The sequence below is a fragment of the Oryzias melastigma genome, linkage group LG15 (assembly GCF_002922805.2).
Source record: "Oryzias melastigma strain HK-1 linkage group LG15, ASM292280v2, whole genome shotgun sequence".
NCBI lineage: Eukaryota > Metazoa > Chordata > Actinopteri > Beloniformes > Adrianichthyidae > Oryzias > Oryzias melastigma.
Genome location: NC_050526.1, coordinates 21,151,472 through 21,170,997, shown reverse-complemented (window position 1 = coordinate 21,170,997; position 19,526 = coordinate 21,151,472). Strand labels below are relative to the sequence as shown.

At 36.2% G+C, this 19,526-nt stretch overlaps 1 protein-coding gene and 1 long non-coding RNA gene across 3 annotated transcripts in view; one reads left to right on the top strand and one right to left on the bottom strand.

Moving 5' to 3' along the window:
- Positions 1-283: 283 nt before the first annotated feature.
- On the bottom strand, positions 284-14,908 carry cdhr1a (cadherin-related family member 1a). 2 transcript variants are annotated; one of them, XM_024296526.2, is made up of 17 exons: positions 14,551-14,908; positions 12,577-12,672; positions 12,139-12,284; positions 12,011-12,061; positions 11,718-11,807; positions 9,948-10,034; positions 9,417-9,533; positions 9,032-9,175; positions 8,091-8,169; positions 7,909-8,009; positions 7,575-7,778; positions 6,932-7,084; positions 6,695-6,859; positions 6,048-6,115; positions 3,650-3,878; positions 3,312-3,569; positions 284-1,471 (listed from the first exon to the last, which is right to left on the bottom strand). In XM_024296526.2, exons 1-17 carry the CDS (start codon positions 14,609-14,611, stop codon positions 902-904), a joined length of 2,619 nt encoding a protein of 872 aa, XP_024152294.1. In that variant the 5' UTR covers positions 14,612-14,908; the 3' UTR covers positions 284-901. The 2 variants fall into 2 exon arrangements, with proteins under 2 accessions (XP_024152294.1, XP_036071573.1); XM_036215680.1 differs by having other exon boundaries at positions 1,343-2,044.
- A 2,496-nt stretch (positions 14,909-17,404) lies between these two features.
- Positions 17,405-19,526, top strand: part of LOC112161387 — a 59,009-nt gene continuing 56,887 nt past the window's right edge. The window contains exon 1 of the long non-coding RNA XR_002921870.2: positions 17,405-17,515. This is a non-coding gene — a long non-coding RNA (uncharacterized LOC112161387). The remainder of the gene's footprint in view (positions 17,516-19,526) is intronic.

Here is a 19,526-nt window from a genome sequence, read left to right as displayed (position 1 = left end):
TTATAGTATTTATTCCACTTTTGATATTTTTCTTTCTTTAAGTTGTTGTAAGACAGGGGGCAGCACAGTACTTAGGCCATAGGAAGGCTAAGAAGCATTTAGTAATCCCACCAAAGGTGTTCATCTCGCTGTTTAACTCCCTTCTTAAGAAGAGTCTTCTGATTGGTTACACTCACACACCACACAAATCTTGTGTTTTCTAAAAAAAGAAACATAAAACAACAAGATTTTTAGTCATTTATTCAAAAAGAAAAGTCACATAAATGGTAAAATAAGAAATGTGTTTTTATTTGCATTGAAATTCAACACTTTCAAGAAAGACTCCTCCACTGAAACAAATATGACTTGTTAGAATTAACAAACTTAATTCAGTATTGTGAACAACAATTTAATGATTTTTTGGTCCCTTTAACTTAAGTCAGTCCCTTATACCAGGTACTAGCTTGGTTTCATTGGGTGAAATTTAAGTGACATGATTTCAAATCTGAGCTGGTTTTTCAACTGATGCCCAAACATTTCAAATTGCAGAATCTGGTTCACAGTGACACAAACAACAGCGTAAACATGAAACCCATGAGTTTTAAAAGTTTGTTGTTTGTCATTATTTATTCATGATGAATCAAGTTGAGTGTCAAACTTTCCCACCAAGGACTCACACATAGAAACATGCACACACAAAGCTGAGTTCATTCTTAAATTAATAATCTCACCACAAAGTTGCGTGACATTGCGTGCTTGAGTCATTTCTGATCTAGGAAAATCTACACAGATGTGCTGATCAGGCGAGTATCATCTGTAGATTTTAATTTTAGTAGATTCTGTGTATATTTTTCCCCACATATGTCCCGGCAGCCGCTTATCCGACGTGCAATGAGATTATTTCACCCTCAGTGAAGGAGTTTCAGGGTGACATCATCCTCTTCTGCTCTAGCCTCATTTTGAGCTCCGACACGAGCGCTCTGTTCACAGTGTCCTGTCTGTCGTTCACCATTTTCTTTCTGGGTTTGGGCGCCACCGTTGCAGAGACCGTCGGTACGACCCAGTGCCGCTCTCCTGGGAAGTAAGCGGGCGGCGGAGGGGGCAGAGAGGGGGCGCAGGGCGGCGGAGGGAGAGGCGACCAGTGTCTCACAACAACATTACTGACATTATTGTTGTAGTTGACGTTCTCTGCGACCGGCTCGGGCGTCGGCTCCTCACCGGCGGCCGTGAATCTCTCTCTGGCGGAGTCCGGCGGCCTGAAGGGGTTCTTGAAGCTCCACGTTTGCGGCCTCTGAGGCTGATGCCTCCTCCGGATGCGGCGGTTCGGCAGGATCCGGTTGGACTTTTTGTTACGCATAAATGTTGCAGTGGAGATGATGACAGTGACCATAACCATCAGACTAATGAAACCAACAATCGTCCCTAAGATTTGCAACGGATTGTTTCTATTCTGCATAATAAATGATCCCAAAGGCCCCCCTTTGAGTTGGGTCTGTAAAAGAGCACAGGGAGAATCATGTTTGTAAAGGTATTTTCATATAAAAGTTCTTCTACAGTCAAATGAAACACTTAAAAACAAATGTTTATATCACTTATTGTTTCTAAAGTTTTAAAAAGACAAGATCAGAGAGGTTTACGGAGACCATTTAGGGTCAAAATAACTGCATAGAATGGAGCAATTTTCTTCCATATTGTTATATTTTACAGCAAAAAGCTTCTGAGAGGATATCGTGCTCTTGTACTCTTTTACAGACACAGCCTTGATCCACTACATGATTCTCTGTAAATAAACATTCACAAATTCTCAGTACACCACTGAAAAAAGCCACAGCTGCTGAGCTTTTCCAGCCAAGGCAGTTCTCCTTCATGAAAGCGGCCTCCTCATTATCTTTCTGATCTTGCCCTGAGGTTGAACGCGGGTCTTTTTAACAGATTTCCAGTATATAACGGTCGATATGAAGACAGTCAGTGTAATGGCGAAGGTCACAAGGGTCAAACAAATCCCAAAGACTGCCCCGGGACGTTTCCGCAGGCCCAGGAAGTACGAGAAAAACCTCGATTTGATCTGAAAACATGACAATTTCATCTGTAAGCTTTTAAGGGTTGCAAGAATTTATGTTAATTTTTCAGATAAACAAAAGAGAAAAAATGTACTCTGGGCTATTGTGAGACAGTAATCTAGAACCGCATAAAACCTGCTTATAAACTTTGGAGCAACTCAGTAAGTTTGTGCTAAATAAATGAACTTTTTAGGATTTTTGCCCAAAAAATATATAGATGCTTACACTGGAAATCTTTATAGCTAACATAAAAATATCAGTTTCTATGAAAACAAGCCATTTTTCCCAAGAAAATGCAGACTTTGGAATTTAAAAATATTAAAAAAAATGCAAATTTTTATACAACAAACTTAAGTATGGAGTGTGTTTGTAAATCTATGAAGTAAAATTTAAACAATATTTTTGTTTATTTAGCAGGAATTAACAAGTTTCATTTAATTAATGTTCATACATGTTACGCTTACTTTTTACATAATTAGTCAGCAAGATAAATATTTACTTAAATATACATATTTATGTTATACTTATATCTATAGTTTAAAAACAAAATAGTGATTATATTAAATGTAACATTTAGTTAACTAATTCAATGTTTAGATCTGACCTAGGTAATGTAACTAAATATTAAATTTTTCAAACTAAAAATTTATTTATAAAATGCATATTTAAGGTAGAAATTGAATATTTAGATTTTTTTATTAAATATTTAGCTCCAAACTAAATGTTTATTAGGCTGGCTAAATATTTGGCTGTGAATTAAATATTTAGTAAAAGAGTTAAATATTTAACTCTAATTTAAATATGCATATTTAATCTTAACTTTTATATTTATTTAACAAGTAAATATTTAGTTACAAAACTTAAATATTTCGTTTTAAAATCCCCAACATAGACATCCGCTTCCTGTGTCCAAAACTTTTTGAATATTTAAGAAAATATTTTCTTTTTTTGTAAAGAAATATTCACAATAATTAATTAGCATGTGGCTGGTTGGGTCAATTACATGGTAACAAAAGCAGTTGAACTTTTCTTTTTTTTCTTTCTTGTTTTGGAATTAAAGCAGTTTGAGTATTGGAGGCACACTAAATTCGCCGTATTTACTTTTGTCACATGAATCACGTTTTTATACAACTTGGTATTTCTCATTCTTCTGTTCATTCATCTAAAATAACTTTAATTTTCCCTTATTTTTTAGAAATAAATAACTAAATTAAATGAAAATCAGGTGAAATGTTTTACCACTTCTAGAGCTGCTGCTGGACGAGGACTTACGGCTTCAGTGATGTCGATCTTGACGACTGCAGTGGTGCTGAAGGAAGGCTGTCCGCGGTCCCGGGCCTGTACCACCAGGGACCAGGTGCAGTCTCTTTTTTTGGTGATGTTCTGAATGATGGCCATCGACTTGATGTAGGACTTGAGCTTGATTTCTCCCGTGTCAGAGTTGATGTCAAAGATGTTGTTGTCCGGCTCAGCTTTCATGATGGCGTACTCAATAACGTTGTTGGGCACTTCTGCGTCATCGTCTACAGCCTGAAGAGAGGCGTTTCAGCCCATAATAATGACCATATTATCAAATTTCTATTAAGAGTTTAAAAATCAAATGTGTGTACCTCTATTTTAACTGGTGCTCCGATCACCATCGTCTTCTCAAGGAAGTTCTGGTTAAAAGCAGGAGGATGGTCGTTCAGATCTAACACGGTGACAAAGACCTCCGCCAGGCTGTACTTCCCCTCGGCGTCCTCCGCCTTCACGTAGAAGTTATACTTAGATCTCACTTCTGCATCCAGGGTAGCCCACGGTTGTGTGTAGATGATCCCGGATGCAGGCTGGATGAGGAACCTGCAAATGTTAGCATAAATCCCAAAACTCAACATGTCTCTATGGGCAAAAAGTTGCACTAAAATCGCTAAATACACAAATATTTAGTCAAATGAATGCATCTATATTTACAAATTTGAATAGAAAATTCTCTTTTTTTGACAGTGATCAACTTACTTAATGCTTCCATGTCTGGAATGATTTAAAGATTCCATCAGGGTTGCAGAAGGTTGGAGGTTGGATTGTCATAGGACAGAATAAAGATAAAGAAAAGTAACTCCTATCTCCAATTTAGAAGGATAAATTACCTTTTTTTGGGGGGAATCTCATAATAATCAGTTTTTACTGCAATTGGTGGTGATGTTTCAGTTCAAATATCCTAAAATGTCACTTTAAATACATTTAAAACAACCTAAACTGACTCTAAATTACACATAAAGAAGTATATATGTTTTTTTGAAGTTGTTTTAAGCGTTCTACTAGCACAGCCAGTCAGTTGGCTTCATTTTGGTGTCTTGTTTGGTTACCGTAAAGTGACTTTGTAACATGCAAGGCACAAAGAACCAAAGAGCAGTCTATTTTCTCCTCCAATCCCATTAAAGGATTAAAAACAGACCGAGAGCGAACTGGCAAAGATCATCCCTGTGGCGTCCTGAGTGCAGTAAATTAAGTACTCCATGCCATTCTGTGAGAAAGGGTCCGGCTTGAAACAACAAACTGCAGCTTCTTATGTTCTCATCTTGAGGCCGAGGAGACACAGCCTCAAAACGGTTTTGATTAAACAAGTATGCACTAAGCCTAAGTGTTCCAAATCTCTCTCTAGTGCTTATGTTGGAAATCCTTCTTTTGCCATGTGACATCAAATATCTGCCTAAACTGATTACTACAGAGCTCAAAATATGTACCAAATATCCCAGAAATACACTTCCCACCTCCATTTGCAATGGAATGACGGATCTGTACAACACATCTCCATTTGCATCGTTTCACAAAATAAGCCAGCATTTTATTGCAAAACTGTCTGTAGTGAAAGTAGAGGTCCCTTAGGCTTTTTCTTGGAGGTTGGATATGGTAAAACTAACAAAACTTTTATTGGAAAAGAATATATATATGAAAGAAATAACTCAGTAAATCCCCTTGGCCATAGAGATCTAAGGCGACCAACGATTACCTCAGTATGTGATTGTAAATTAAAAGCCTCTTCATGCCAAGACAATCAAGTTTTACTTAGATAATTATTATTTCTTTTAATACTTTGACTTGTGTTCTTGTTTCTTTGAAAAGTGACCCGAGAGTGAACCCTTCGAACTGCTGTGATGATTCTGGAAAAATGTTTTTTCCCCACAAATGTCTACAATGAGTCATTCATTGGATGCAGCAAACGGTCAAAATAACTACCTACTATACTTTTTTTTCAGTCTTGATTTTCGATCTAATCCAGATCGGCTCCAGATCCACGTGTGGCTCATTTATCTCTCAATTGTGGCCAAACACAAAATAGGTCAGGGAGACTGCTGACCCACGGAGTCAGCAGCTCTACTAACCACAACTACCTAAAGAAAACAAACAAACAAAGCCCATAAAATAAGACTACCGACCCTAAACTAAAATAACAAACCCTAGCAGTGTAAGACTGATTATAAATTATAAATATATGATATAAATTTGCATTTATTTAATTTTGATTAGTTAAATTTATAAATTGATTGCTGAGGTGCACATAGATGATGAACTATGTAGGTTTTTACATCCCTGTTGACCTGAAGACGTCTTGTTTGCTCAATAATACTTCCAGAATGAATAGATTTTATATGTAAAGCTAAACTTTGGTAAAAATTTGGATCTTTAATGAGTTAAAAGCACATTTTATCTTGCATTGGTTATAAAAAAAATCACATTTTCAGAGGTTCTTTTCATAAATTTGCTTTTGTTTGAGCCAAAAAATAGACATAATTTAGATTTATTATTTAAAAAACAGAAAATAATGAATGCAAACCTAAAGACTATGTGGCTCCTTCTAGGTTTCATCAGTAGAAAACGAACCCGAATGGCTCTTTTACTGTTAAAGGTCGCTGACCTCTGATCTAATCCCATCCTTCTGATAAAACGTAGGGCTCTGAGGATCACTGTCCACATATTAATCATTACACATGAGGAACATGATTAGCTCAGCTCTAATCTCTTACTCACAGGTCGGCCCCTGATCCATAGATGGAGTACTTGACTTCACCCCACGGCCCTGAATCTGGGTCCACTGCCTGCACGCAAAAACATCAGAATCAAACTTCCTGATAAAATAATTTCGGAATGTATGAACTCCTCTCAAAGGAATTCGTTATTACATAGGAATATTATCCTCAGCTAATCTGTCTGCAGCTCCAGCTTCGTGAGTCCAAGGTCACTTGCGGGCTGTTCTTTCATCTGATTGAAATTGCCTGGGATCAGAGCGAAACCCCCTCTGAGGTGTTCACCCAAGGGCAGGACTTATTAGTGAGACTGACACCCGAGTGCCAAGAAAGACATGCAACAATCAATTCTCCAAAAACATTCGCTTTGCTGTATTTTTGTGCCTCAGCCACGTGTGCCGTAAGAGGGGAAAATAAACGAGGGAATTTGCTGTTATACAACAAAATGAAAGTGATAGCCATCTGGCAGCTTACCTCGCCTAGCTTTTATCTACATGATTTCACATATTATCCCAACCCCCACCGCCCAAAGAGTTTACATTTAGGGAATTAATGGCCCTGTTGGGTATTTTGTTAAAATCAGCATTCCTCTTTAGCTTTGAGTGACGTACGCCGGCGTGTATTTTTAGACAGGATTGAAGGCCGGCTCACCGTGACTGACACCACATTGGAGCCACCGGGTGAGTTTTCTGGGATTCTGGCGATGTAATACTCCAGGGAGAATTTAGGGGCATTGTCATTAGTGTCCAGGAGATGGATGATGATGTCCGCTGTGGCGCTGAATCTCTCCGGAGTATCAATCTCGACTGCAAGTAACTGTTAGAAGAGAAAGAATGAAGCACCTGATCCAGAATATTTCTGTGATACAAAATGTACTTTAGAAATAACCTTGTATGTTAGAAATTCATGTTTCTCGTAGTCCATGGCCGCTGAGTCTTCCACCAATATTGTCACTTGTGCTTCGTTGAGTACCGTCTGAGGGACGACTCGCAGCATTCTTCCTGGTCCAATCAATCGCAGATTAAATTTGGCGTTTGCGCCCTGCAAAAGCATACAAAAAATGTACATTACTCAATTTAATTCCTAGTTGTTACAGAGTAAAGTCAAAAAAAGAAGATAAAGCTCAAGTATAATCTCCATGGTCAACATAAAAGCCTTGTGTCCTTAATTGCTACCCTGATGTCACATAGATCATTTAGATATTTGCTTAAGTAAAAATGTTCCGAGATGATGGGGCCGAATTATGTGATGATAAAAGAAAATCTTTTTCAGAAGCCTTCATCCTTTTGGATGCGCATAAAAAGCGCTTGCGTAAGAGAACAAATGGCATGACGTGCACCTTTTGTTGGCGTGCTTTCACAGTTGTGCAGTTTTAAAAGGATTGCCTGAGTTAATGGCAGGCTTTAGCCCAAATGTCACTCTCATAAAACATTTTTTTTTTCCTCATTTGAAATGAAATAATAAAATCAGAATGTTAAAAGATGCTGCGTTCCAGCTGATTGAAGGATGTGAATTAATTTCGGCTCCCCACCTGATCGGAGTCATTCACGGTGATTCTCAGGCCTCGCAGGATCTCTCCCTCTGGTGGATGCTCGTTTATGGTCAGCTCGAACGTGTTCTGAGGGCCGCTCTCTCCATAAAACGTCGGTGGATTGTTATTCAGATCCACCACGCGGATCACCACTGTCGTGTGAGAGTACTCCAGGAGTTTACCTTCAGGATTCACTTCAGACGCCTGCATGAAAGTTTATCTCATTATTGAGGCAAAACATTTAGAATATTCAGAATTCTGCTAAAAACAAACAAAAAAAAGGTGAAAAAGCAAATTATTTAACTCTTATATTTTGTTTTAGAATGTGATTTACCCTGACTTTGATGTTGAATATTTCCCTCCTCAGATTAATGGGATTAGTCAGCAGCGAAATGCAGCCGCTTGTTTTGTTGATGCCAAAAACTCCATCATCACCTGATGAATCAAAACAAACACTTTAACATGCATTCGCAGGTACTTCTGGGTAATTTTTTTCATTATTTTGTGACAGCGAACCTCCATCAAACGAGTACTGGATTGGATTGGGCCTCCCCACATCACCATCTTCAGCAACAACGGTGAATATTTCAGATCCCTGCAGAAAAACAGAGAAATGATCCTTTTTACTGTAATGTGTCCTGAATATTAACTCCTGATTGGATTTAATTTACACAAACAAATTGCAAAAAAATAGTGCCGGGAGTCAAAAAAAAAAAAAAAAAAAAAAGGGAGAAATTAATCGCAATTGGAAAAAATTAATCGCGATTAATCGCGATAATTTTTTTATTTTTATTTAAGTATTAGCCAACCACTTATTATTTGCAAATAATCATAATATGAAATCACACTTAAAACTCTACATTTAAAACATTTATTTTTAATTAGTGCTGTCAATTGATTACAAAAAAAATCAGATTAATCGCACTGTGCAGGGATTAATCGCGATTAATCACAATGTTTTACCAGAAAAAATGTATTTGTACAATGACACAGATCAAATAGTCCACTTTTCGTGAAAAAGTGATCTAAACCATAAAAATTGCTAGAACAAAGTACTAAAAACTGATTGAATATTTATTTTTTTTGTAAGTGACCTTAGAATAAATGGAATAATACCCGACAAAATGTTTTAACACACGCCGTGGAACCCTGAACTGCAGAGTTAAAGTAAAGGACATTTTCTTCAATTAATTTGCGTTAATACATATTAACATGTCAATTATTTTAAATTGATTGCGTGCGTTAATGCGTTTAAGGTTCACAGCCCTAAAAAAAAAAAACAATCATTGTCAAACATTTATTGCATTTCATGATCAAAAAGATGCAAAAAAACACACACAAAAATCTCTTTGCCCTAAAAGACACTTCAGAAATTAATTTAAATAATTATATTAATTTGCCATAATTATACACTATTATAACACATAAAGAAATGATTGCATAAGGAAATGATTTACCTCCTCTGAGATTTCATAGACATAACCAAAGTAGGGCGTCCCAATGAAGGATGGCGGAGTGTCCTGGGCATCGATCACGTTGACAGTTAGAGTCGCAGAGGAGGACAGAAACTGCTCTTTGCCATTGTAGTTACCGCCACCATCCTGGAACAAAGACACAAGAGCCCCAAACAACAGGTTTTTATTTAAATCTCATAATTGTCTCTTATTTTAATAAGTTTGTTAAAAAGTTTGTTAAAACATCATGAACTTTCTTTACCTGGGTGAAAAATAGCTCTAAAATGTGTTTTTTTACTCATAAAACCTCCAGTTTGAACAACAAATAACTGCTTTTGGGAACTGAGATCAAACAGAAGCAGACGAGGAGTTTCAATCACCCCAGTACCTTTGCGATGACAGTGACAAAGTGAGTTTTTGTCTTCTCATAGTCCAACATTTCTCCAGATTTGATACGGAGGACTCCACTGTGCCGGTCAATGGCGAACAAAGAGAACTGCTGCATCTGGAGCAAAGAAAAGACCCAAAAATCACAGATCTTTTAAGCTTTAAACCTCCTCTCAAACAAAAAACAGAAACACATTTGTGTGACAAATCATCAAAAATAATTGGGAATCGGAAGAACAATTTGTTGACTTTACATTACAATAAAATATTAAAGCGTGACGTTTTCAAGGACAAAAGCCGGCAGGTGAACTCGGCTGTGTCCATCTGTGAGCAGCTTTACTCATCGCGGTCCGTAAAGCCGCCACCAGCTGTTCTCCAGTACTAATAGTCCAAAGTGCAAACTAGCTTTTAGTGCCAATCACTGCCTCTAAGCCTTTGAAATATAACAAAAATGAAGCGTTGATTAAATCCTGTTCTCATTAATACGCTATAATATTCAGAGAGACATCAAACACACACATATATACTTTACCTGCAGATAGAATGTGACTGAGCCTCCTGAGCCTGTATCTCTGTCAACGGCTTCAACTTTATAGATGCTACTTCCAGACTCGGTTGTCTAAAGAGGAGAGAACATTTGACAAGATTGAACATTTAAGTCTTTATTTGATTAATTTCTGGTTCCGGGTCACGAGCGGACGTGTGTCTCCAGCTTTCCCTTAACTCTTCGGCTTTTAAAGTCTTTTAAAGTTGCTCATAAGCGACTTTAATCATCAACCGCTACCGCAAAAAAAACTCAAAATCGCACTTGCAGATATTCAGGCTAAGCTAACCTGTGGATGTTTTGAAATTTGATTACATCAAAGATATTAATGATTCTTCATAACCTGAATTTAATATTGTAGAGTATAAAAATTTGATATTAAGTCTTGAACCAGATATTGATAATTCATGTAGAGAAAATGGTATGGTGGAGCCGGGGTGGGATTATATAAGTTCGCTTCCGCCAACTCCCTTTCAAGAGATCTACTGGTGATTCAATGTGAGGTTATTTTTTTCATGTATTATTCCTGATTACTTGAAATAAATCATTTCATTCATTCATTATTTTAAAACATCTTAAGAAATTATGTACAAGTATAAAGTATGAAAAGCGTTTTTTAACTTCAAAATTGGGTGTCTTAAATGGTGTCTAACAGTATAACAGTTGGACGGTGAATGGTCTCTGTCCATCGTATCCTCTTCTTTGAACATCTAGTTTTTATCCAGTTTTTGTTTGTAAAGTGTGGAAGCAAGAAAGTTTGAAGATTAATTTACATTTTGTTGCACATGTGACGGGCTGCACGGTGGCGCAGTGGTTAGCGCTCTTGCCTCACAGCGAGAAGGCCCCGGTTCGAATCCCGGCTGGGACCTTTCTGTGTGGAGTTTGCATGTTCTCCCCGTGCATGCGTGGGTTTTCACCGGGGACTCCGGCTTCCTCCCACCGTCCAAAAACATGCTTCATAGGTTAATTGGTGACTCTGGATTGCCCCTAGGTGTGAATGTGAGAGTGAATGTGTGTGTGATTGAGGCCCTGCGACAGACTGGCGACCTGTCCAGGGTGTACCCCGCCTTCGCCCATCAGTAGCCGGGATAGGCTCCGGCACCCCCGCGACCCCGGAAGGGACAAAGCGGTCAAGAAGACAAAACTGGAGAGTAATATGCTGTATTTATAGAACACCACAAAGGAAAAACTTGATATTAGCCTAAAACAAATCAATTTTCAGATGAAATAATGAAGCTTGTACTCCTTTAACCAATTAAAATCCCTAATTAGATGCTATTTATCCTCCATCCATCGAGACTCTTTCGCTGAGGCATCAATCTAAGCACAGATGACTGGACTTCTCTCTCAACATCCACTTCCTTCAGCTCCTCTAAGGAGAGACGTGGTCTCTCCAGCGGGTCCTGAGTCTTCTTTCTTCAGTGGGACACAGCCAGAACCCCTCCCCAGGGGGGCGTCCAGATTCGCCTCGTCCTGACTTTACATTTGTAATGAATGTGTTTTTTACTTGCTCTTATGTAAAGCATCTTGTGTTTCTACTGAATGAAAGGTGCTCTACAAATAAATATAGTTTGAGTTTACAGAGAAAGCTCATTTTGTATTCAGGACCTTGTTCTGTGGGTCGTGACCCAGAGCACATGGTCATGGGTCGTTACTGGAGCAAAGATTGACCGGAATCTTTTGATTTTGATGAATCAAACATCTTTGGGTTTAACATACTTGCGTTTAACAATCTAAATTTAGCTTAGTTGCACTTACTTCCACTACGTTGATAATTGCAGGTAAGTTTTTGAATTCAGGTTTTTCGTCATTCGCATCCATCACAAAAATGGTGACTCTTTCTGTGACCTAAAAAGAGAAACACAATCAGTGAATACTTGCTTTCTTTTAATCAAGCACAAGAACGGACTCCAATGTCTAAATCTACTAATATATACGTTAGATGTTGCTTATTTTTCAGCTGTGATAGATTTAAAAATAAATTCTTGGTTCTTAGAGATGCTGGATGCTAAATTGTTTCACTCAAAGCTTTTGGTTTTTACAAACAGTACCTTGCTTCTTCCATCTGTGATACTGATGCTGACATCAATAGAATCTTGTTTCTAAATAAATAAGAAAACAGTGAAATCAATTTAAAAAAAAAAACTTTTTTCCCATGTATCCTCTGTAAAAGGTTTACCTCTCTGTCCAGCTTTTCCACTAATGTTATAACTCCAGATTTTGGGTCTACTCTGAAGATCTCCTTTGACCCCGGGTCAAAGGAGAGGCCGTACCTCACCTCCTGACCCTCTGGGTCTGTGCCGTTGAGACGGTAGATCTGTGTACCTGAAGAGAGAGCGATAACACGATCGGTTGTCATTCGGATAAATATTTTGTTCATAATCTGTGTTTATTTGATCCGTTTTGTCCAGTTCCTGACTGTAAGCAGAGGACAGGTGCTTCACCCACAGAGCCGACAGAGGAGGTGGCAGCAGCACATGGCGGTGTTGCTGTTACAGTATCCACACATCTACTCATCTTTCAAAGACTTATAATACTATTTCCTGTATACATAACAATTTTCAGATAGATTTCCGTGTTCAGGGTGTGAATGTTTTCTGTGACAGGTCATACTCACCAACACGCGTGTCTTCAGAGAGGCTGAACAGAGCCAGATTCCCATTGTTGCTGTAGGGTCCGTTGTCATAGAAATAGGGAGCAAAGTCTGCCTGAGCTGTCGGCGAAAACAATAATCCGTCAAGTTTTTATGCGGTAAAACATCACAGAATACTTCTAAAATGAGAAAAGACATACTACAGATTAAAGAAACCACGAATGAGGAACTCCATGATTTTTTGTTTTTTAGATAGAAAAATACATTAAGAGATGTTTTATTATTTAAAGATATGCATGAACAATTTTCATGAAAATCGTGTGCTTTTTTACTTACATTAGGGTTTTAACCAGTCTTTTTTTGATGCTTTATTCCACATGCGACAAAGTCAAGTTGCTATTTTGACATTTACCAGAATTTTTTAGGCTTTTTTGGAGCTTAGCTAATATTTTAGCTACATGCTAGTTGTGGATACTTTAGTTTTTTTTTTGTGTTGTTGTTTTTTGGGCTGTTTTGGGGTTAGGTTAATATTTACATGCTAATTTAGGTTTTTTTTAAAACGTTTTTTAGGATATTTTGAACTTAAGCTATTTTTTCAGCTACATGCTAGCTGTTTTGGCTAAACTACGTTTTTTTTGTTTGTTTGTTTGTTTTTCGGCTAATTTGGCATTTAGCTAATATTTTAGCTGGTTATCAGCTTCACCATTTTCAGCTGTAAGCCTCAGTGTTTTCAGCTTAATGCTTCAGTGTTTTTAGTTATCAATTACAGGATCTTCAGCTATCAGCACTAGCATCTTCAGCGGCCATATTCAGTTTACAGGATTTACACTTAGACATTATAATCCCCATATGTCGAGTTCCTAATATGTACAAAAGTTACGGTTTTAAAATTTTAAAAATTTATCTTTCTGCCTCCTAGTTTGACATTTACTACAATTTTTTAGGCTTTTTGAAGTTTAGCTAAAGTTTTAGCTACATGCTAGCTGTTGTGGATAATTTAGTTTTTTTTTTTTTTTTTTTGGGCTGTTTTGGGATTAGAATAATATTTACATGATAGCTGTTTTGGCGAATTTAAGCTTTTTAAAAACGTTTTTTAGGATATTTTGAACTTAAGCTATTTTTTCAGCTACATGCTAGCTGTTTTGGCTAAACCACGTTTTATATTTTGTTTGTTTGTTTTTTAGGCTAATGTGGCATTTAGCTAATATTTTAGCTGGTTATCAGCTTCACCATTTTCAGCTATAAGCCTTAGTATTTTTAGCTATAAATTTCAGAGTTTTTAGTTATCAATTATAGGATCTTCAGCTATCAGCAGTAGCATCTTTAGCGACCATATTCAGTTTACAGGATATACACTTACACATTATAATCCCATAAATCGAGTTTCTAATTATGTTTAAAAGTTACGTTTTTATTTTTTTTTTAAGTTTTAAAAATGTAGTTTTAGAGTGTTCAATAAATGTTTATCCTGTTCGGCCCACAACCTATGGTGTGTTTTGGATTTTGTCTCCTCGTGCGATTCAGTTTGACACCCCTGACTTATCCGGATCAGGCCTCCTACAATCAACTTGAGAGATCTGTAACTTAAAACAAAATTGTTTTATTTTCTTTCCTCAGTAGCAATTGTCAGACTAATAATAAGGATGTTAATTAAAATGCACAAACATGTTTTGTTTGCCTTGGATTACAGGAGAGTTACGTCAGCCGTCTAAGATAGCTCCTTTAAATCTAGACCTGAAATCCTTTCTATTTTCCTTCTCAGTATTCTCACAACTATTTTAGCTCTAAAAGTATTTAATTTGATTGATATCCTGCTCATTAGGTCAGAAAATGTTGTCACATGCGCAGTAAAACCTTACTTCATCATTAACCTGAAAGAGATGAACTCACATGATTTAAAATCCTCAAACCAGACCATTTAAAATGTGTCTGAGTGACCTAAACGTTGAGTTTACAGCCACACGAAACCAAACCGAACTACCAGCAGAATGAACTTACCAAAGCAGGCGTGCACAAAAACAAAAAGGACTGGCAAATGTAAAATCTTCACATTCCTCATCCTAAAGAGCAAAGAAACGGAGAAGCACCATAAAGTCGGCTGTGTTGAGAGACCTGTGCATGAGGCACGGCTCCGCAGGTGTTTGGAGAAGCGAGCTGAGAGCTAAAAGCAGATGCTTACACGCTAATCCAATGACTCATCTTAAGAGATACTCCAAGGCTGCTGCCGGCCTGGAGATCATAAATCTACGCAAAATGTTTAGCATGCTTTAAAACTGGCTACTGGGACACTGGTGAGCAGGTATACTGGTTTTTAAAAATGAATTTTATCTAAATTGATAGAATTTTATTAAAATATGTTACACCACTTATATCAATGCTATAACAATATTATATTTGTTAAAACAAGTCCTGGATATTCACAATTGTAATTTGTGATTTCCAACTTACCAAATAACATTGAGTTTTTATTATTACCTATTTTTTAATTATCTTTAATATTTATTATCTTATTATCATACTGTCCAATATAGTTGAAATGTGGAAGTTCTTGGACATTTAACTATTAAATAACTTAAAAATTTATTTTCTTTGTAGATCAGATTATCTAAACGGATTTCAAGCTTGTTTTTATTTACTCGTTTAACTCAAATGGATAGAAAAAAAAAATCTGAATTTATTATTAGGTTTGCTAATAATTTGTCTATATCATCATTTTTTCCCCCCATTTTCATTTCATTGTCCTGAACTGTAGTGAATTCATGACCAATTACCTGTTTTGTGGCAGAATTTCAACACTTTCTTGCAGAAATTCAAACTTACTGACTAAATTTATTTAAAATATCTGTAAAATGAAATAGGAAAACGCAAAAACTCCTCTACAATTATTGATTTAAGGCTTTTGTTTCAACCACTTTTTTGGAATTTTGTTTGGTATTTTTTGCTCTAAGAAAGCAAATGCATGAATAAATGGAGGCGAACAAGGCTAATATGAACAACGTCTTTTTCTTTCTTTCTTTATTTTCTTTTAACAGTTATAAAAATATACGGAAGAGAATTAGGGACATAGAGAAAGAAAGAAAAAAATAATGAATCTCAGAATTCTGATTTTTTTTCTCTCAGAATTTTGACCATCTTCTCAAAAATATTCCTTTTTTTGCACAGAATTGTGACTTTAACCAACGGATTCTGACTTTTTCTCTTAAAAAATTCTGACTTTAATCTCAGAATCTTGACTTTGATAATTCTGACATTTTCTCTCAAATTTCTAACTTTTTCTCACAGAATTCTGAATTTTTCTCTTAAGATTTTGACTTTGATCTCAAAATTCTGAGTTTCTCTCAGAATTCTGCCTTTTCTGCACAGAATTCTGTCTTTATCTCAAAATTCTATTTTTTTCTCTTAAAATTCTTACTTTTTCTTCTCTAAATTCTGACTTTTTCCTTAAAATTCTGATTTTTTGTACATAATTCAGACTTCAGTCTCAGTATTCTGACTTTAATCTCAGAATTGTGAACCACGTGTGGTCATGAGCCACAGTAAACACAGTGGAGTTGTACACGCCAGAGTGAAACTAGCAGAAATATCCTCTTTAAGCGAGTTTGAAGCTTGTGAATTGTGATTAATTTTTAACTGAATAGTCTTCTTGTCCAAAGCTTTAATTTCCAACGTATGGCAGACTGTCTCAATGCCAATCCCAGCTGACTTCCAATGAAAGTCCAGCCTGTAACGGAGATGAACTGTCTACAAACCAAAGAGTGAGATTAACATCTAACTGTGTCCTTTTGAATGTCTGACCCTGCAACTCTCAAGTCCACAAAATATGCAAAATATATATATTTTTTCATGCATATTGAAGCAGCTCGTCAACACAAAAGATGACCAAGATATACATTAACTGAGGGGACAAAATTCATCTGTGAAGTTGCACTTTATGAGTGAAGTTGAGCTTGAACTTCAGGTTTGTTTATCATGGAACAGGCAGATGGCCGGCCCAAAGATTAACCCCCTGTGTTCTAATCTCCCCTCATCTTGTCACACGCATCGCTTTCTCACAAAACACACGTCTGAAGCAAAAAGAACAATAACAACACAGAAATGAACAAACACCAGCAGTAGAGCGAGTGCTAAAACATGATCCATTTTTTTAAATTATAAGATTATTATTTTTATATATATATATTTTTAAAGTTTACACCTTTGGACCTGTAGGGACAGAATCTTTAAACTCTGTCGTAAAGGTAACTGTCCGTGTAGAAATCAGTACAAAAATGTATGCAAATGGACGCTCGTGGTCATCTTCTTAGTTTCTAATCCTTTGCCTCAAATCACTGCAGCATGACCTCCTGCTCCCTTAGTGACAAAGCCATTATGCTGGGTGATGCTTATCGTGTCAGCATATGGCCACATCATGTGCAGCTTTTCATGTAGATTGATGCCCGTCAGGGACGTGGCAAAACCTAGGAAGGTAAATGTGATTCCAAGATAATGGAACCTGTGTCAAAATGTACGAGAAAATATTAAGAAAAAAATGAAAAAATGTGGCTACTCTGCTAAAAGTTCATGTATGGAGGTCCAAAAAACACACTTTTCACTCAGATTCTTGCACATTTTTTGATTTAAAGTCAGTTTATGTGTTCGTTTCATCTCAATTCTATGAAAAAAATGTATATATCCCTGATTGTACATCGATTTTCAAAACATTTTTTCTTAAAATAACTGCGTTTGGTAGCATGAACATACATTGAATTATTATTATACTCCTCCACTAAAGCTACAAGTACCAAAGGGATATTCTAACCTCATGAATGTCACAACATACAAAAGCAAATACGGAAATGTCAACAGCAAAAGAGGACAAGTCACAGTAAATATTAATAGGCTTGCTGCTGTGTAGTAAACAATTCAAAGAAAAGGGTAGAGGGCATCTGTGTCTGGGACCAAAACACACGACTGAACAATAATGGTAAGTAAATCTCCTGCTCAGCTGCTCATTCTCCCTTGGATCAAGTAAGTCAATTCTAAAAATACTCATTCTTACTTGTAGCTTAAAACTCAATATACACAGAGTACATCTGCATGAAAAAACAACAAATATTTTTGCTTTTTCGTGAGTATCTTTTAGTAAACCAGATTTTTTTGACTTTATAACCTCATTTTTTTAAGCTTTTTTGCACAAATAGACCAAAAAGTCTTTTTTTAATCATTCTGAATAAGAAACTTTATTTTGAAATGATTTTCCTATCTCATCTTTGTCAAATTTGTACTAGCAAAAAGACACTGGAATTTGAACTCTTCAAATGATGCTGTTAATGATTTAACAAAATTGTGATTTATAAGAAAACTACAAAAAAAAAGTTACTTGTTAAATTTGAATTGTTTTCATCCTTACCTTAAAAACCAATGACATACATCATTTGTCCTAAAAGGACAAAATTGAAACAGGCACTGCATATACAATTCTAATTCCAAGAAAGATTATATCAGAAAGTTGTTTTTTTAGTTTAATTTTGGCTTGTCATGCAGGATTTTATTGACTTTCTGAAGTTTAGTGCCACCTCTTGGCAGCCTATCAAGATGCAATGTTAGCATGCAAAGCTGCATGTAGATTAAGCTGAGCCTCAATCCAGTACAAGTTTCTGATAATAAAGTCAAGTGAGCATGTGAACATCCAAATACAGATTTAATACTAAGACCGTTTTTTATTACAAGAATCCTCAATTAACCTAAAATATATAAAAGGAGAATTATGCATATTTATGACCCAAAACCGTCTTGTGATGGTTGAGCAAGGCCATCACTGCTGCAAACATGTGAGTCAAAACTGTAGAAAAGATTTTCCAAATCTCCTGTTATCAAACGAACAACAGAGAAGGGAACCTGTGTGTTTATCTGCAAGGTTCTGACTGACAAAACGCAGAAGAGGAAGCTTTAGGTCACTGTGCAACACTTGTATCAGTCAGGGATAACTCTGTCTGTACGAGTACCTGTTGTCAAGATACCCAATTCAGCTTTACCATTTTGGATTATTATTGATAATCTCTTGTGCAGTTTGCCAAGGGCAGAGGTTTGCTTTTAGTCCGGGTCCATTCAAAAACTAGGTCACGTCTTTAATCTCTCGCTGCAGAGAGTACACTGTTCATTTTAATTTCAAGTGTGCTAAAGTCGAGCGAAAACACGCTCCTGAAATGGAAAAATCCTGCAAAGATGTCACTGCAGAAATGATTTCAGGGATCACTAACAGACGTTGGTGGTAATAATTTAAAAATCATGTTCTAACGCAAAACTGCAATAATGAAAGCAGATGACAAACTAGATATATGGCATTGAATAATGCTAGTATGAATGCTGTAAACTGAATATGGATGCTGAAAATACCAGAGCTGGTAGCTGAAAATGCTGAAGCTGAAGGCTTGCAAAAAATATGAGATAAACTCCAAATTAGGCACAAAAAAACCCCAAAAAACAAAAAACTGGAAAATTGTCTAAATTAGCCAAAACAGCTAGCACTATGCTAAAATATTAGCTAAACTCCAAATAAATATCATAAAAAAACTTGGAAAACATGTCTAAATTAGCCAAGACAGCTAGCAAAATATTAAAAATATTAGCTTAACTCCAAGTTAGCCTAAAAATGAAAAAATGTCTAAATTAGCCAAAACAGCTAACATAATGCTAGAATATTGGAGAAACTCCAAATTATTGTTTAAAAAAAATGAAAAATTGTCTAGTTTTGCCAAGACAGCTAGCATAATGCTTAAATATTAGCTAAACCTCAAATTAAACCATAAAATAATAATTTAAAAAAATGAAGAAAATGTCTAAATTAGCCAAAACAGCTAGCATAATGTTAAAATATTGGCTAAACTCCAAGTTATCGTTTAAAAAAATGGAAAAATTGTCTAGTTTTGCCAAAACAGCTAGCATAATGCTTAAATATTAGCTAAACCTCAATTTTTTTTTTTTTTTTTTTTTTT

Coding starts and splice junctions, on each gene's coding strand:
- cdhr1a (XM_024296526.2), bottom strand. CDS start 14,611: ATGAGGAATGTGAAGATTTTACATTTGCCAGTCCTTTTTGTTTTTGTG. Junction 12,062..12,138: donor TGGAAAAGCTGGACAGAGAG/GTAAACCTTTTA, acceptor TTATTTATTTAG/AAACAAGATTCTATTGATGT. Junction 7,779..7,908: donor TATTCAACATCAAAGTCAGG/GTAAATCACATT, acceptor ACTTTCATGCAG/GCGTCTGAAGTGAATCCTGA.